General features: G+C 40.8%; 1 protein-coding gene across 2 annotated transcripts in view; it reads left to right on the top strand.

Annotated features, from left to right (window-relative positions):
- Positions 1 to 19,128, top strand: part of JAG2 (jagged canonical Notch ligand 2) — a 71,975-nt gene that overhangs the window by 37,528 nt on the left and 15,319 nt on the right. The window contains exons 6-12 of one of the 2 annotated variants that reach the window (XM_075843809.1): positions 7,695 to 7,825; positions 9,463 to 9,582; positions 10,253 to 10,366; positions 10,934 to 11,047; positions 12,172 to 12,285; positions 13,301 to 13,347; positions 14,425 to 14,598. In XM_075843809.1, coding sequence (XP_075699924.1) covers positions 7,695 to 7,825; positions 9,463 to 9,582; positions 10,253 to 10,366; positions 10,934 to 11,047; positions 12,172 to 12,285; positions 13,301 to 13,347; positions 14,425 to 14,598 — 814 coding nt within the window. The remainder of the gene's footprint in view (positions 1 to 7,694; positions 7,826 to 9,462; positions 9,583 to 10,252; positions 10,367 to 10,933; positions 11,048 to 12,171; positions 12,286 to 13,300; positions 13,348 to 14,424; positions 14,599 to 19,128) is intronic. The other variant, XM_075843810.1, reaches the window with a different exon arrangement.

Here is a 19,128-nt window from a genome sequence, read left to right on the forward strand (position 1 = left end):
CACAAAAATGAAGAATGCAAAGAACATCGTACCTACGGTGAAACATGGAGGAGGCTGGGTTATGTTTTGGGGCTGCTTTGCAGCATCTGGCACAGGGTGTCTTGAATCTGCGCAGGGTAAAATGAAATTGCAAGACGATCAAGGCATTCTGGAGCGAAATATTCTGCCCGGTCAGAAAGCCTGGTCTGAGTTGCGGGTCATGGGTCCTCCAAAACACACAGCTAAAAACATCCAAGAATGGCGAAGAGCAAAGCATTGGACTAGTCTGAAGTGGTGTTCTGAGAGCCGTGATCTAAATCCTATAGATCTCTGGAAGGAGCTGAAACCTGTAAGTCTGAAGAAGGTACCTTCACACCTTAGACAGCTGGAGCAGTGTCCTCACGAGGAGAGGCCAAAATACCTGTGGACAGTTGCAGAACTCCCATTGAGAGTTGCACAAAATTGAGAATCACGGCAAACAATTTGTGTAACAAAATATTAAGTTAGAGGCTCTGTCACCAGATAATAAGTGTCCTATCTCCTACATAATCTGATCGGTGCTCTAATGTAGAGAACAGTAGTGGTTTTTATTTTGAAAAACCATTTTTGAGCAAGTTATGAACCGTTTTAGACTTGCTAATTAATTTAATAGGCAACTTATTTTACTTTGTACCAACTGGGCGTTGTAAAGAGAAGTGTATGACGCTGACCAATCGGCGTCCTACACTTCCCTCCATTCATGTCCATCTGTATTCACAGCACAGCGTGATCTCACGAGATCATGCTGTGCTGTCACATACAGCCACAGAAACTTTGCCAAAGTGTCTTGAGAGTGAATAGACATCACCTCCAGCCAGGATGTGATGTCTATTCACACTCCCGACACTTTGGTAAAGTTTCTGTGGGTCTTACTCTAAGCACAGCGTGATCTCGCGAGCTCACGCTGTGAATGACAGCACAGTGTGATCTCGTGAGATCACGCTGTGTGAGTAAGTCACACAGAAACTTTACCGAAGTGTCGCGAGTGTGAATAGCTATCACATCCTGGCTGGAGGCAATGAAGAAAAGAATTGGCATAAATCTAAAATTGTTCATAACTTGCTCAAAATTGGTTGTTTCTCAAAATAAAAACCACTTCTCTACATTACAGCGCCGATCATATTATGTAGGAGAGAGCACTTATAATCTGGTGACAGAGCCTCTTTAAGGGTACTATAGTTTTTGTCCAAGCAGTTTCATTATTTTATTTTATTCTTTTGAACCACAATTAAAAAGCAATGTCTGATTTACATTCGTTGATTTTCAGTAAATTAAAATGTATTTACTACTTTTCTGTTTCAAGATATTTCAGTGACCATTGTGGGTTTTCTTTTCTGTAACAGAAGGGTACCAACAATTTTGTCCACGACTGTATTCTAGTAAAAATAAACATTCTTTAAGAGCATGAATATTCTCATTTTCTCTAGTCACTTGACTCAAATCTTTGAAATTAAGGAGGAGATCAATATTTTGTTGAATACGATTTACTGAAACAATGATCGACCTTCATTTCGTCTGTTGAAGGCTTTGAGGATGCAAGTGGTTGGCCAGTTTTTCTCTTCAAAGACTGCTTATCTAGAGTCCAGTCCTGTGGAGCCGGAGTCTTACATCTCTGGACAATATTAGTCAGCATTGCTTTGATCCATTGAGTTTTTCCTCTATAACCTGATTAACATCTGGCCCGTTGCAGCCACAAGTGTAGTATTGGCCATGTTTATCTTAGCTGGAATCTGAAGATGTCTGGGGTCTGAAGAAGTCAGCTGTTTACTGTATCTCCTTAATCTTCTGTTACAAGGCAGATGTTTGTGTACTTGATCACTGATGGATGTTTGACACAACAGGATACCCAATTGTTTAATGCAATGCTCTAAAGCCGGCCGTACATGAGGCGTTTGACTACTTTTTCTGAACGACTTGTCGTTCATGGTTTGATCTGCAAAGGTTGTAGTTTTGGATGATCAGACGGAGTTAAAACAAATCGATCGGTGGCCTGGTCTGGGCATCTATTGATGGCTTGCAGATCCCTTCTTTTGGCATGAACGACTACAAGGCTGCACCTGACAATGACCAAAAAATTCAACATGGAAGCCATCTTTTCCGCCAGTATTTTTATGAGCATGTGGGATGTAAACCGAAGGGGCCGACGGCTAGTGGAAAATGGTTAGTTTTTTTTGCTTTTTGACCATCCAAAACCTTTAGTGAGTTGCCAGCTTTTGGCTCTGTTAATTTTTTTTTTTTTTTTTTTTTTTCTAATTTTTTTTTAATTTCTAGAATATTCTTCGCAGTGGATTAGTGTGTAAATAATTCTGTTGGGTATAAGGCTGCCTCATATATATATATATATATATATATATATATATATATATATATATATAATTTTGTTGTTTTTTTTTTTTAGAGGTAACTATTCCGTGAATGTTTTATTAGTTGCAACCCATGGTCTTGCCACAGTTTGTTGCTGAACTGTTGATATGAAAAGTATACATAGTGGTGGTCACATTTGTGCCCCATACACTATTTTGTATCATCCCTTGCATTTGTCAATCTGCATGCTTTCTGACATGTGCTATTTATGTTGGCTATGGAAGCAGGGAATCCTATATAGCGAAGTAAGCGTGCCATTCAGGAATTAAGGAAAGCTGGGTTATAACCTCTATGGGAGAAATGGCTGAATAGTTTTTGAGGCTGACAGAAGAATGCTCTTGTGTATATACAGAGGCCACGAATATCACATGCATACTGTTTTTCCTGGTCATATATTCTAGATAAGAAAATCCATAGTGCACATTGTTTTTAATCCTCGGAACCCTATTCCGCCCAGTTTCCTTCCCTTGTTTCAGCACCTTCCTTGTATTCAAGGTGCCAGCTGGTACTAAGGATGCGATGTAAAGAATGACTTTGTACCCCCATGAAGTTCTCTCGCAGCCCCTTCCTCTCTGCAGCAAGGTCGACGTATCCTAAATCTAACAATTGCTTTTGGTGCAGACAGACGTGTGGAGCCTGATCAGGTTACCCAGACTATACAAGCAATTTGTTAGTGTTTCCATACCGCTATGGGTTTTATAATTTATTAATGTACTTTGGCAAAAGTCGTTTGTTGTTTTTTTGTCCACCATGCTGTATCCTGCGTTTTCTTAAGATAACAACCAATAATGCGCTGCTCTTCCTACAGGCAAAGGTACAAATGTCTTCAGGGCTCATTCACACGTTGCAGATTTAGTCATTATTTTGTATCCGTATCTTGAAGACAAAACTGGGACTGGCGAAATAGAATAGAAAGATTTATACTTCTCCTCTTTGCATCCACTCCGGATTTTTTTATTTTTTTAAAATATATTTGGATTCAAAATGCTCACCAAATCTGCAATGTGTATGAGACCTTAGTGGCCTAATTAGGGTGGCTTCACACGCAGCGGTTTTATGAAATGCTCCACGCTTTTTGTGTATCTATTTTTTTTGGGCAGATGTTCGTCAAACGTTGCGTCGTTTTTGTTTTTAATTTAGTGATTTTATTTTTTTTTGGGCCAGTGGTGTTTTTCCAAAAACTTAGCAAGCATGGCTTTGTAATTTGTGATGTTTGAAGCCTTTAGTGGTGATTTTTCTCCCATAGACCTTCATGCGTGGCTTTTTTTTTTTTTTGAGGAAAAAACTGTCAGAACGAGTTTTTCACATCTGAGTCGCACCTGTGGGGGACCAGTTTTCATGGATCCCTCAGACCTTGAGTAAATCGAAGAATCTGTGAAAATGGATGAAAATATGACATTTTATTTTTTTCACGGGCGCTTCACACGGTCCGTTAAAACAGCCCCATTGAATTGCATGGGTCCGTGTGCTGGCAGTTTTTTTTTTTTTGTTTTTTTTTTAACGGTCAGCAAACGGACGTAAATGCGCTAATCTGAACAAAAGCCCTAAGTATCACTCCACTTTTTTTTTTTTTTTTTTTTTTTTTTTTTCTGCCAGAATAAATTGTGTTGCAAGGTTGAATAAAGGAAATTTTGGATCACCTGAACCTTGAATCACAGGATTTGAAATGTGAATAATGCCACCTAAAAAGAAAAACTTTTTTAAAGTTCTAATGTGCAGCTCACGTGGCCACGATGCAAGTCCTAGACAGGACAATCCCACACCGCAGGATTAGCACAATACTGCAGGTGGATGAAGTTGGCCTGTAGCATAAGCCGTTTTTAACTCCCTGACCCCCATGTCAAATCTTGTGATGGTGGCCGTGTCCTTGCAACTTTTTTTTCCCATAGAGAAACCTTAAATTCATGTTTGGCAGACGTTCACTTAAGGGTATGTGCACACACACTAATTACGTCCGTAATTGACGGACGTATTTCGGCCGCAAGTCCCGGACCGAACACAGTGCAGGGAGCCGGGCTCCTAGCATCATACTTATGTACGATGCTAGGAGTCCCTGCCTCTCCGTGGAACTACTGTCCCTTACTGAAAACATGATTACAGTACGGGACAGTTGTCCTGCAGCGAGGCAGGGACTCCTAGCATCGTACATAACTATGATGCTAGGAGCCCGGCTCCCTGCATTGTGTTCGGTCCGGTACTTGCGGCCGAATTACGTCCGTCAATTACGGACGTAATTAGTGTGTGTACACATACCCTAACACTTTGGAGATCCCATTTATGACAGTAGACTTCAGGATTGTAGCTGAGCTTTGACATTGTCTGCACGATGTTTACATTGAATGTTGTATACCATGATTCTTTAATCTAGTCCGGAATTAACCTGTTCCTGACAACGTGGTCACTGAATCCCCTTTGTTTCCGATAAGTGGAAGCTGAGGTCAGGTTAAAAAAAAAAAAGTTTACTTTTGTGCATCTTAGAGACCGTTGTGTTCCAAGACGTCACCACAAGGATAGGATGTTGGCGGACAGCAAAAAAAAAACCTTTATATTTTATACTGATGGTCTATAGTGTGACATAGGATTCGTGTAGATCCCTTTGTTTCCGATGAGGAAGTGAAATAAAAGCTGGCCCATCACCTGTAAAATTAGGACACAACAGACTTCCTGTGCTAGAGGAAATCTACATTTACTCTTCCTAGATAATGGTAAAACAACCGGACTTCACACGTAGTGACCCTTTTGATTCATAAACATTGTGTTCCCTCTAAAAATAAAAAAACACGTAATGTGACACTAAGGAATGCTGGAAATCTGCGCTGCTGTAAGAGTGCTGCTAGATCCGTAAATTTGAGTCAATTTGAGATTTTCTTATTACGGAGCCATAGCGGATTACAGTCCCAGCTGCTGAACATTTTTCAGACGGAAATCGGAGCGTGCTGTAGATGTGCATGCTCAGGTTGTAAACGTCTGATTTCTGCCTTTCCAATGTTTGTAAAATGTGCGTATTTTGCTACTGAATTTCCTTCCAGAGTGAATCCAGCCTAGGACTATGGAGGCTTTAATACAGATCCCTATTTCAACCTCCATTGTCCTATACGAGGGAAATTTGCTAGGATTTACCATAACATTCTTATTGGTATTAGTCAAACCTCCAGGACCATAGCCAACGCTGAGAATGAAGGGGTAGCGACGCTTGTCTAGCACTCTGGCCTCTTCCCGCTTCCAGCCACCTGCTGTGTAGACCATGCAGCACCGCTCCTTCTCTGGATCGGTGGAAGTGAAACCCTCACCGATCATAAATTGATGCGATATGAGATCACTCTTTCGGATGAAAAAAAAACAACACTTAGGAATAGGAAATTGAAGCGCCGGGAGAAGGTGAGCATTTTTAACAGATTTGCTCATCTCGAAGTGACCCTTTTTTACCTGGTTGCTTTCATAGGCCTCATACGCATGGCGGATACCAGTACTATGGAGCTGCAGGCAGTCTGCACCACCATGTATGCTCTGTAGGTGCCGTATTATGGAATTAATCAATTGTAGGGAAGAATATGTCTGTAATCGGCATCTGATGGAACATGGCACAAAAACATCTGTTGGAAACTTTTTTTTTATTTTTTTTTTTTTTTATTTATTTTTCCTAACGATATATAAAAAGTAAGGATTACTGAATTAAAACATATCACCACATATAGCGTTTTCGGTTGGTTTCCGTGCAGAAATTCTGCAGCAAAGTGGATGAGCTCAAATCTCATCCACGCACTGCAGAAATTAACCTGCGGTGCGGGTTCTCGATCTGCAGTTTGTCAATTTTATTTTTGTTTATTTGGGTTCTGCTGATTCTTTATTTTTGTATAAAATATTTGAATAAATGAAATTTTACATTGCAATAATTGTGGGGTCTGTAATCGGGGCATGTACAACATAAAAGCACAGCGTGAACACATAACACTCATTGTATGGAAAAGTTTCCTAAAATAACTACAGTTAAAACTGACAGGACAGCTGTGTCTTCACCCACCCCCAGTACTTGAAATAACACTTCCACTCTTTAGAAAAACAAATTGGCTTCCCACTTGCCAATCCTACCCAAAAGCATTCGCAGATGTGCTTTGCAATGATCCTGGTGAAGAATACCGTAATGTCTTTAAAGGGGTTGTCCGAGATACCATCATATTTTCAAAAAACCCCTTTAATGCATGTAATTTATAAATGTAAATACATTTGTAATATACTTAAATTTTCCAAATAGGCCCCTTTTCCAGATCCTGCCGTGGGGAACTTGACGGGTGACGTCACTCTCTGCACTGGCTCTGGCCGCTTTGTTGATCTTGAATTCTTTGCCGGGTATACGACTTGTCACGTGGTGTATATCGGCTTGTTCTGCTTCACAGCCTGTAACGCGCATGCGCTGTCACTGCTGTTCTCGCGGTCCCTGCTGTTCGAGATAACAGCAGGTGCCGCGCATGTGCGTTACAACAGAACAAGCCTATATACACCACGTCACAAGTGACGTGTCGTATACCCGGCAAAGAATTCAAGATCAACAGAGCGGCAGAGCCAGCGCAGAGAGTGATATCACCAGTCAAGTTCCCCACGGCAGGATCTGGAAACGGGGCCACTTTGGAAAATGTAAGTATATTACAAATGCATGTAATTTATAAATGTAAATATATTAAAGGGGTTTTTGAAAATCTGATGGTATCTCGGACAACCCCTTTAATGGTCATTTTTCCGGTACTGACCCTATTACATGTATTTTATGTTCACACCAAGTTTATTTTTTTAGGCTGGGTTCCCATGGTGCGTTTGTGTTGCGTTTTTTAACTTAAATTATTTTTTTTTGTCTTGGAAGATGAACTTCTGTCTCTCAATGGGAGCTCCTCAACCAAACAAAAACGCACCATGTGAACCCAGCATTGGGTTCCAGCAGTTATGGTGCTTGCTGGAATATTTGGTTCTAAGAGTTCAGAATCCATGGGGAATCATACAGATGCCCTACTCTACAAGGAGCCTGCCTACTTACGGTTTCCCTAATTTGCCACATGCTTTTTCTGTAGCTAATGTAGCAATTACACTAATAATTATGATATTGGACCGCGCACCCCCCCTCCCTCCTTTCAGGAGCCAACGCTATTGGGAAGTCAACATTTTGCTACCCATGCACAGTGAAACTGTCAGCATGCTGCTGTTTATGGTAGTCAGTCAATGTACTCCAGTAAGACAGAAGATTTCTGATAACCTTTTTATTTCTGCTTGACCAGTCTGAAATATTCTTGGTTTTTACTTTAGGTCTTGTCTTCTCTTCCTAGGTGCCACTATGGCTGGCAGGGTGACTATTGCAACAAGTGTCTTTCATACCCTGGCTGCCTCCATGGGAGTTGCCGCTTGCCCTGGGAGTGTAACTGCGAGACCAACTGGGGTGGACTTCTCTGTGATAAAGGTAAATTTCAAGGGTGGATCTTCTTAGGGCTCTTTTACACGGGTCGATGATTGGGCAAATGAGCTTTCATATGAACGCGCGTTCCCGATCATTGCCCTTTGTAAACCGGCAACGATCAGTCGGTGAGCGAGAAAACACTCGTTAATCGGCTGATTGTATTGTTTGTTCAGCAAGAAATAGGGAGATGTGCTGCTGAGATGATAGAAACGTATGGGGACAACCATAGTAACGATCGCTCATCCCCATACATACTGAAAAAGTAGCAAACTAGTGCCGATCAATGGGCTGCCTTGTTGATCGCCGCTTGTTTTCACGGCCCATATTGGGCCATGTAATTGACCTTTACTCGAATGCTACGGTATTGCTAAACTGACCCTTAAGTCTTACCATTGTGCCATTTGGTCCAAAGACAAAATTTTATGAAATATTTTTTCTTTAATATAGTAGGTTATTCTTAAGGTTGTAAGGTTTATTTTTGAATAGTCAGACGTAGTCTAAGGGCTCATTCAGACCAGCATAATACTCGTCCGTGTGCTGTCCGTTGAAATAACTGACCGCACACGGACCCATGCATTTCAATGGGGCTATTCAGACATGCATGGGTTTTCACGCAGCGAATGTCCGTTGCGTAAAACTCACTGCATGTCCTGTATTGGTGCGTTTTTTGCTCACCTGCTTGCTCTTTGAAGTCTATGGTTGTCTGAAAAACACTGACCGCACACGCGTGAAACAGACAGCACACTGATGTCACCTATCAATGACATAGAAATGCAGAGAAATCTTAAAAAAAAAAAAAAAAAAAAAAAAAAGTGTTTGCACGGACATGAAACATGCCACACGCAAAGCGCACTGATGCCAATACGCAACACACACTGATGGCACATGGACATGAAATGGCAGAAATACGCTGCCCTTTTTACGCACTTAAATCGAACACGCTCATGTGACTGTAGCCTAAGGCAGTGAGTTAATTGTTTCTTGTGTCTGTTTGGTTGCTTCTCCAGGTAGGGAACCAGGTATCTAATGTCCCTTCGATGTGTAGAATTTCTAACCTTTCATTAAGTTTTTATATAACTAGTCTTCTAACTTTATTTAAGTTGGTCGTCAATAAAACCTGATCTTCCTGAAGATCACCATAAGACCGTGTTGCTTGAGACGTTAGGTCAAGGACATACACGTTGTTAGCAGAGCACGCTTCATCATGAACTTCATTGTCACCCCCCCCACCCCCAGCTATTTGTGCGGGGGTGGGGGGTGGGTTCAGTGGTTGTTAATTTAGCACCACCAATTGTGTCTCGTGTTCTCAAACTTTAAAAAGATTGTTGCCTTGTGGAACATTGGTGGGTTATCTTCCACCTCTCGAAGCCTCCAGACTAACAATGCTGAGCTTTCGTCATTCTTTCCTTACTATCCTATTGTCTTTTGCGTTTTTTTTGTTCCTTTTGTGTGCACATAAAAAGCTTAAAGGGACAGGGCAGCTTGTGGCGAAGACCATAGATAATCCTGGTGTAACTGGAGCATTCAGAGGAATTTCGTTCCTACAAATATGCCTCGACAGTCTAAAGGTTTTCACGTTTACTTCAATACGACTTTTATAATTGATACGTATGTTTTTGTTTTTTCATTTTGTATTAAAGATCTTAACTATTGTGGAACCCATCATCCATGTTTGAATGGCGGTACCTGCATGAACACCGAACCTGACAAATATCACTGTGCCTGTTCTGACGGCTACTCTGGAAAGAACTGTGAAATAGGTAGAATGGATTAGGATCTTTGCTGCTACGCTCCAGTAAAAATTTGGAAAACGGACTATGGATTATCATTTTTAACACCTATGTTATTGTAGTGAATTCATAAAGTTGTACCTATAAAAAGTTTGACATTTAAACGTCACCTCTCCTGACATGCCTATTTTAGTTAATTATTGTTTTCCCTATGAAATAACCATCCTGGAACGTATTTTCTTAGAAATTGGGCCGTTCCTCTGTTTATTCCTCCTAGCAATGTATGAATAAATTAACTGGGTGTTGCCATTCTCCTTGTTAAAGGGGTGTGTCCCTACCCAGCCTCACTCTGTCACCACTGATTGGACATTGTCGGTCTGTTTAGAGACACACCCCTGACTGGTAACACAATTGTAATTTTTGTTTTTAAGAAATTTCTAGGAGGAATAGCAGAGGGACAGCACAACATAGAGTTCTAAGATAAGATGTTATCTCATGGGCAATGCAATTATTTACTAAACCAGACCTATCCGTAGAGCTGAAGCTGTCAAAAGAATGGTCACCAATACGAGTGACCACTATTGTCTACAAATTTTTGACCATAAATGTTCCATCCATTTAAAAAAAATAATATAATTTTGTATCAGAAAAAAAAAAGTTTGCGGTCCACCAGCATACCAACCAAACCTATGTCTTCTAGCTGAACACGCATGTGCTTCCAACCCATGTGCAAATGAAGGCATCTGTCATGAAGTCTCCTCCGGTTTTGAGTGTCATTGTCCGCCAGGATGGACCGGTCCAACCTGTGCTATTGGTAGGTTTTACTTAAACAATGTGAGATGTCCTCTAATGCGTGTTTGACTAAGGTCGGAGAACGTTTGTTGTCCGTAGTCTCCTGGTTGCCTGGGAAATGGGTGGAAAAATTAAAAGGTTTAGCCAAAGGGATTGTTTTGGTTGTTGACCGGGGTACCGAGCAGTTTAGAAGATTAGTCCTCTGCTATTGTGAGAGTCAATGACCCACAGTTACGTGGCTGTGGACACAGGTGACCGGTCATTATCATTAATACCAGTAATTACCGGCTATGCTGATAACAAAATGGTTTCTAGTTGATCTACTCTCTCGGGTGTCAAAATTGTCAAATTCTCTGCAATTGTTTTCTGGAAGTGGTTGTGATTTTTATTTTGTTTTTGTTTCCTTCATTTGTATAAGTCTTTATTAAAAAAAATATATATACTTTTAGATGTTTGTTTTATATGCTTAGTGGGTAGGGAAAATAAAGTACACGTATCTCGGCAAAACCTGTGTTGTCGGTTTGTATGAATTTTACTCATTTGGTATTTTTTTTTTTTCTTCCCTCCCTTCCGCCTGTCCTCATTTCAGACATTGATGAATGTGCGTCTAACCCTTGTGCTAGTGGAGGAATTTGTAAAAACCTTATTAATGGCTTTGAGTGCATTTGTCCTCCACAGTGGGTTGGCACCACCTGTCAGCTGGGTAAGTCACTTGGAAACCTAGCTATAATATTTCTCAGCAACGTTCTATAGTGACATTGAGTTTGCACTTGACACAATGCATTTGACAGGTCACCGTGGGATCACTTTTAATCGCCAAAACAATTTATTTCATAAGTTTATTTTAAATTGCCGAACTCCCTGTCAAATTTAGGTTTTCCATAGTCCAAACCTTAATGCAGTTATTGCTTCTCAATCTTTTTTTTTTTTTTTTTTTTATTAAGCTAATAAGCGTGTATTAATGGTGATGGGGTTTTATGTGGTGATGGGGCTTTTGTGTATGGCGTAATAACATTTGAGAATGTGATCGATAAATGGAAAAAAAAACGAAATAAAATTTTATAGATATATATTTTCTGCACATGGAAAAGGTAATTACCTCCCTCTACTGTGGAGATAAAATAAAAATTTTTTTTTTTCTTTTAAACCTAGAGCATGTTTGGTCTTAAGACTTCTTGCTTGGTCTAGTCTTCAGCCCTAGGCTGGAATAACTGTTACCCCTCACTGTTGCGGAGGGAAGTGACACTTGTTTTGACCAGTTTTCATGCTCCACGCATCAGTTGTCACATTTTGGCACCCTATCAAAAAATTCCCTCCAAATGGGAAATCCGTGACAGTTTTGTGGTCTCTCCGCTGTTGGGAAACTACAACCGCCAGCATGCCCTGAGAGTCGTTGTCGTTTTTCACTGCTGGAAAGCCACAAGTTGGAGACCATTGATATAGTAGATTGTATTGTTGGCCGGTGGAATGACCTAAGAACTTCATCTACAAACCTTTTTATTTTTTTTGCTGTACTGGAAATGTTTTCTATTTTTGGACAAATTTAAAATCCTTTATGGCTGCTCCAGACTTTCGTCCTATGAGCTCAAAGTAGATATTTATAACCTCCTACTTTTTTTTTATTTGGTTTGGATATTAACACGGCATGAAGTTACTAAATGTTGCATATGACTAATACAGCAGATGGGCATGTCCGATCTGCATAATACGTAATTTTTATTTTTGATTTGCAACTAGCCTATTAATATGTTGGTGTATACTGCTTGGTGCTTGGGAATCTGTGTAATGGTGTGTATTTTTTTTTTTTTCTTTTGTCTTGTTTCACAGATGCTAATGAGTGTGAGGGCAATCCCTGTGTTAATGCTTATTCTTGCAGAGATCTGATTGGTGGATATTACTGTGACTGCATTCCAGGATGGACAGGAAAAAACTGTCACATCAGTTAGTATTGAATGGTTCATTCTTAGCCGACTTTTCCTATCCACTCTTATACAAATGGCATTAGTTCCCAGCCAACTCTGCCTACTTCCCACACTGTCTATGCATTGGCTCTGCACTGTCTGGGTATAGAGTTAAAGGAGTTGTCCAAGATTAGAGAAATGGGTCTGCTTCTTTTTCCAGAACAGCGCCACTCTTGTCTATGGGCTGTGTCTGGTATTGCAGTTTAACCCATATTGACTTGAATGGTGATGAGATGCAATACCAGACATAGCCCATGGACAAGAATGAAGCGTTTTCTAGAAGATGAAAAAAAAGCAGAACTTTTTCTTATCCTGGACATCCCCTTTTTAGTCTAAACCTCCAAAAATATGAAATAAATAGAATAGATTTCCAAACCATTTATTTTTTATTTTTAAAACCCTCCTTTTTGAAGAACTTTTCCACCGAAAAATAAAATCTCTCCAGTAAATGTAAGGCCTTGTTCACATGTTTGCAAAATAGCTCTGACAAACAGATTAATCTGCAACTTCGTAAGCAAGGCCTTAGTCCTTCAGTCATCCTTTTTCCGCCAAGATGGGGTAAAGGTTTTGTTTTTTCCCTCTCCAGAAACAAACTATGAAAAAGTTGCAATTTGTCTGGTATTGTAGCTCAGCCCTATTCACTTGAAAGCAGCGGAGCTGAAATATCAGACACAGCCCATGGACGAGTGGCGCTACTTCTAGAAGGAATCTCCAAAAAATACTTGCAATTTAAAGGATTTATTTTTTTTAATGGGAAAGCTGGGAGCTAAAATCCCAGCTATTTCCGGTTGTCATCCGGTTTTCCAAGCAACAGATATAAATTATTTTCAGATAATTTAAACAGCAGGCCTGAAGAAGACGACTTAAGGACCAGACTGGAGATTTTTTATTTTAGGTGGCAATTTATTAAATTTTTATTTACTCTCTGAAATCTGCATTTGTGCCATGTATTCTATAAAATGCCTTTTTCTCATTTTTTATTTTTTATTTTATAGATGTCAATGACTGCCGTGGTCAGTGCCAGAATGGTGGCATTTGCAAGGTGAGTTATGTTTACATGCTATGGGTGGTTTTACACTGGCAGAATTTCTTGCGGGTTAACCAGTCCCGATTGACAATAACGTCATTGGCGCTCAGCTGCTACATTTACATGGAGCATTGAATGCAAGTACGTGGATGAACGATCGTTAATGCGTTTTCTCATTTGTTGGCTGATCAGGAACGAGCGTTCGATCGTTAGCCCGTGTAAAAGAGCATTATATAATCTCAGCCAACGGATAGTTCACACCTATCAAGTCCCAATACCATCGTTAAGGGGTTTCCCAAAATCAAAAATTATCCCCTATCCATAGGATTGGTGATAATTTTATGTTTTGCTCGGACCCCCATCGATCACGAGAACCATAGTGTGGAGGACATTGAATTGAGCGGCGGTTGAGCTTGCGCACTGCCGCTCCATTTAAAGTTTGAGAGTGATGGTTACAGAGTACAGCGCTCGGCTGTTTCCGTTATTCTCTTAGACAGTGATTGGAGTGGTGGGCGCATTTTAAACTGCTTCTCCATTCAAGCTCTTCCTCAGTGAGGAGGATCTGGGGGTTCAGGATTACTTTCCTAGCAATCAGTGGGCATCCCAGCCATCAGAAAATTATAACCTATTCTCTTGGTTTTCTGGGAAAACTCCTTTTAACATGTATGTTTAGCTTGGCTTGTGGTCTTAAATAGCAAATATGTAATAAGCGATTGCCACAAACCTGTGCCATCGATTTAGCTGCGAGGCAAGCGATCAAAAAGGATCGATCCTTCCTGTCCCTTTAAGCCCTGTTCATGGCCCTTGCATATGTAGTTGCTGTGATAGTTGGCATCACTTAGCTGATATTCCTCCTTGTCTCCTTTTTAAGAAGGGATTATTGTCTTGAAGTGATAAGTGCGATCTGTATTGCTGGGGATCGGGGTAGATTTGATATGCGAGTCTAGGAAAGCTGAGCAGTAACCCCTATGGGAGCTGTAAGAATAATGGGTGTAACGTCACCCAGCTCTCCCACAAATGACACCAATTACCGAATAGAATTCTAAAACTGATCAGGAAAAACAAACCTTGCATTTATTTTGTTTCCACCAGGATAAGATAAATGGATATCGCTGCTTTTGTCCTCGTGGGTTTATTGGCAGGAACTGTGAGATAGAAGTGAACGAGTGCGCAAGCAATCCATGTCAGAATGGAGGCGTCTGTGACGATCTGGTCAACGGTTTCCATTGCCGGTGCCTCCCTGGCTTTGCTGGCACCACATGCGAGGTAAGAGTTTCCGAGAAGTCTGTTTTTGCTTTCTTCCATGGATAAGACCGGTAAATCTATCTCTGGATTAAACTAGCGATCTCGAAGGACCAGGACATTACATATTGATGCAGGCACCACGCGATACTTTGAATGCATAAGCAAATTTGTATAACCGTGAACAAGTGGCTATAAACCTAGGGAGGCACGGCGTTCTCGTTTCCGTTGTTTTTGTGTTTTTTTTTGTCGGTTTTATTATCAAATTGAATTTTTGGATCGTTAAAATTCCAGAGAGATGTGTAGCTTCTTCATACCCTGGAGAAATGTCTCCGACAAGTCAGCATCTTAGAGTTTAATTATCTACCTGCGCTCTTAGAGCTTTACAACATATTTTTACTTGTGTGAGACATACGACCCAACCCTTCCAGACGTTCTGTCTAACGTCAGGCAGAAGTCCACGAAAGCCTCAGTCCTCTTCAATCCTGTAGTAGAAGTTGGAGGAGCAAGTAAACGGGTATTGGTATTGTAATATCAGTATTGCAATACAAGTTATAGGGTGTGCATAGAGGTGAAGGGGCCCCATAGCAGAAAAATAAATAAAAAAAGGGGGCCCTCTTTCTAGTGCAGATTAAGGCCACCACACCCCTAACCACCTAAACCTTTTGCCCCATCTTTGCTGGGGCATCGTTCCGGAGACATCTTGTAAAAGATGAACTACCCTTCGATATAGCATTTCTGAGTGCACAAGGCGCTGTTCACTTCTGCATTGTGGAAATCACAACACCGTGCCGGATCTATTGTATGAAGGATACCAGCAGCGCCCGACAGGACCCATCTCCTTACAATGGAGTTTTAGGTTCCGCAGAGCTGTTTGACATTTTGACAGGAAAAATAATGCTGTGTTCATTGCGATTTTTTTATTCTTTTTCCCATCAAATTTGTCGACCTGTGAGGGAGGCTCCAATGCAGATGTGAACATAGCCGACATCTATCTAAACTAGTGTGTGGCCAGTTTGAGGCTGACTGATCGCTCGGCCCACAGCGATTCATCTTTACCTCTCTATACGCATGCATGCTTGACTCCGCTAAACTTGCATGTGTTTTCAATATGGAAAAGGTAGAAAGTCGCTGCCAGACTCCTCCGGCAGTGGCTTATCTACAAACAAACGGATCCAACATGTTGAAATTCAATTAATGTGTATATGGCGGTGTCCCGACTCTTACACGATGGGAGAGTCGGGATGGCGCGATAGACATTCAATGGATGACTGGTTTGGCTAACTTACATCTAACGTGTATGGCCAGCTTTAGAAGTTGAGTAAAAAAAAAAAAAAAGTATTGAAAATGGGACTTGTCTGTGGTTAATCTGCTCAAGCATGTGATGTGACCTAGCTGCTTAATTAAAGGTGCCCATACACATTAGACAAAACTCTGACCCAGCCGATTTTCGTGAGGGTCGGCCAATTTTATGGTGTATGGGGGCCACCGACTGCAGAATTCGGGGGTTAGAGGATCAAGCATGTTGGACTTCAACATGCCCAATACTTTGTTCTCCTGTCAAGCGTCTGCTTGTTTATGGCGTTGGAGAGAGGACTGTTCCGTTGACGTTTTTTGCTTTTGGCCACAGAATTTTTATTTTTTTTCTGAATGGAGTTTTGTTATGAATGTAGAAGAAATTTATACAAAATAGAGCAAAGTATTTGTGGTGTTAACGTCTTATGTAGAGTGACTGCAGGTGAACAAGGAATTTGAGCATAAGCCTCGTTGATTTAAAGGAGCAGACACTGCCTCTACCCGCCTGGAATACCCTTATGTAGGTTGCAGTAGAAATTCTTTGCTCTGTGGCTTTTATGGCATTTTGTGCTTGATTTTTATTGTAGAAGATCAAGGAGACAGGATAGAAACTATATGAATTGCAGGAAGTTTTGTCCCCTCTTAACTATATCCTCACTACATACTATTAAACTTGAACTGGAAAGGGAAATTTATACTAACAAGAGGAAACATGTGTACGCCGCTGATAGGGGGACATCTGAAGGAGGAGGACGTATTCTCACCGGCTCGGTTAGAGCAAGGATTTGAGCGTTTTTCGTTGTCCGACATCTCGCTGTATCCTTGTCCTTGATCTCCGCATTTTTTTTTTCTCCCTCCTCCTCTCCATCGCTCAATCTCCAATCCTCAGACGTGCTCATACAAATGAAACATTCCTCTCTTGGCATTATTAAGTCTCTTGGATCAGTAATCATGTTGCTGCAAATTTTTAATTTTTAATTTTTTTTTTTTTTCACCACTCCCAATATGAAAAAAATGTTTTTTGTATTTTGTTTTTATTTTTATATAATATAAAACTGATACTTCTCAATTCATTGTAAGCAACAAAGTGTTATAGGATGTTAATGAGGAAGATTAACTGGTAGGTTTATTTTTATTTTTTTGTATTTTAAAGGGGTTGCCCGACCCAAAAACATATATATTATGTTGTGCGGAAGTGTAAAATAAAGCAACTTCATAAAATCTATGGTACGCCTCAATTCACCCGCTGTCACTTGGTCCAAGACGTCACAGCCTGAGGTGCAGAGAGCTCCCCCTGGTATGTCGGTGACGTGAATGAAGGGGCTGGGTGTCCAGGTCTCCCCTTCTCCGTCACGGCTGATATGGAGACAGGAGGCTGGCTGTGTCTCCTCTCCATTCAAAGTAATGGGATCTGGGCTGCAATACTAGTCTATGAAAAACGGCTCCAAAAACGGCTGAAGAAGTGACATGCACTTCTTTTTCACGGCCGTTTTTTTTTTTTTTTACGTGGTCATGTTATCTACCATGCTATATGTAATGTAACTCATTTTTTCCTTAAATTTGGAACAGTATTAGAAAATGTATGTACAGATGTAGCCATCTGGATCTGGACGCTGTTGCGGCATATTACACTACAAGCGCCATTGAAAAAGTTTGACACCGTATTTAATGGGTGAAGTCAAGATAAAGATGGCTACATCTGTACAATATTTTTATTTTTTAGTCCATGCGGCTGAGCTGCAATACTGTACTTGCGGACATGTGTGGCACTGTTTTCTTCACAAAAAGCAGCTACACTTTTTTTCTTGCCCTGTACAACCCCTAAGGGGGTTAAACTTTTTTTTTTATATATATTCTTTTTTTATTTATTTTTTGTTGCTGAATCTTCCCGTATTGTAACAGTTGTTTGTAAGAGGCAAGCGTCTGCCAGGCCTGTGTAAACCTCGGGTGTAATATTATTATTACCAGTGGATTTAGTGGCGCTGCTTTGCATCAGGGAGACAGGCTTCCCGTGCCTAGTTCGACTTTCTTTGAACTCCCAGTTTTAATGTTCCCTGGTCGGACTACTAATTTCTAAAGTTTTATCGCTGGCCGAGACTTCTGCCATTTGTGCAGATGGAAGTTTTTGCAACGTAAAGCACTGGTCAGGGCACAAGTAAATTCTAACAGTACGATGACTACTGTATATAGCCACAGTGCTTCTGTATGTCCGGGCTGCTTGCTCAAGCCTAGATATTGCAATACTGAGTTTGCCTGATGTAGCAGAGCTGAATTTTTCATGCCTTAGCATTGTTTATTTTACACATTTTGCAGTAAATACAAATATTTCCTCCTAATATTAAAATACAATGAACACACAATCCATTGAAATAGGTAGGTGTGTGTACATGTACTGTTAGATTCAGGATGAAATTGTTGCATTTCAGGTTTATGACAAAAATTTGTGTCTGGCTTGAATAACCACAGTCAAGACAAGTCGAAGCCATTTATTGGGAAGGACTACCTTAAAAGGCCAGAACTGCCTAAAGGTTTACATGGTTTTAACATTTGTTTAAGTTGGGCATTTTTGTCCTAATAGTGACTGCAGAGGAGCTTCCAACCTGTAGAAAGTGTGCTCGAGTTAACGTTTGTTTCTTTTGACGTGTTTCGTGCCCGGAGACGCTGCTGAGGATTATTTCTGCTGTTTGTAAGACGCATTAAAGTGACCCATGTATATACAAGGTGCTATACCGGCTGTATATGAACTGCAGTGCAGCACCTGATGATGGATCCGAAGCCGTCTTCTTGCCAGGATCGTTGGTTTGCAGATTAGCCTACGGTGAAATGTGATCTAGTTTGGAAAGTGTAGAGTTAATGGCATGCTTGGCTCCTCTCGTTTTAGGTCTGGCTTTTTTAAGCCTACTATAATCCAGTTTCCATGTCTTATCAGGATCCAGCTCTCTCGGTCTCGTCCTGCCTTCCCTCTTATTCCTGGTCTGTCTTTGTTAATCCTGTAATAAAGCTCCATCTTTGTGATGCATAGATATATCGGGAAGTTGCATAAATAGCAATTACTGAATATGTTAGAAGAAAACTCCTACGTTGAACAGTAGGAATTCCCATAACTTGTAGGGACTTTTAGCTTCCCGTCTGTTTCCCTGCAGAATGCAGGCTGCTTTTTTTGGAAGCCGGTTTTTGTAGGCACAGTCGATTCAAAAACCGTGGTCCTCGTAATCTAGAGGTACTCGCTGAATGCACCGTGTGCATGTATCGTACCCA

The sequence above is a fragment of the Rhinoderma darwinii genome, chromosome 12, assembly GCF_050947455.1.
Source record: "Rhinoderma darwinii isolate aRhiDar2 chromosome 12, aRhiDar2.hap1, whole genome shotgun sequence".
In the NCBI taxonomy this organism is placed as follows: Eukaryota; Metazoa; Chordata; class Amphibia; order Anura; family Rhinodermatidae; genus Rhinoderma; species Rhinoderma darwinii.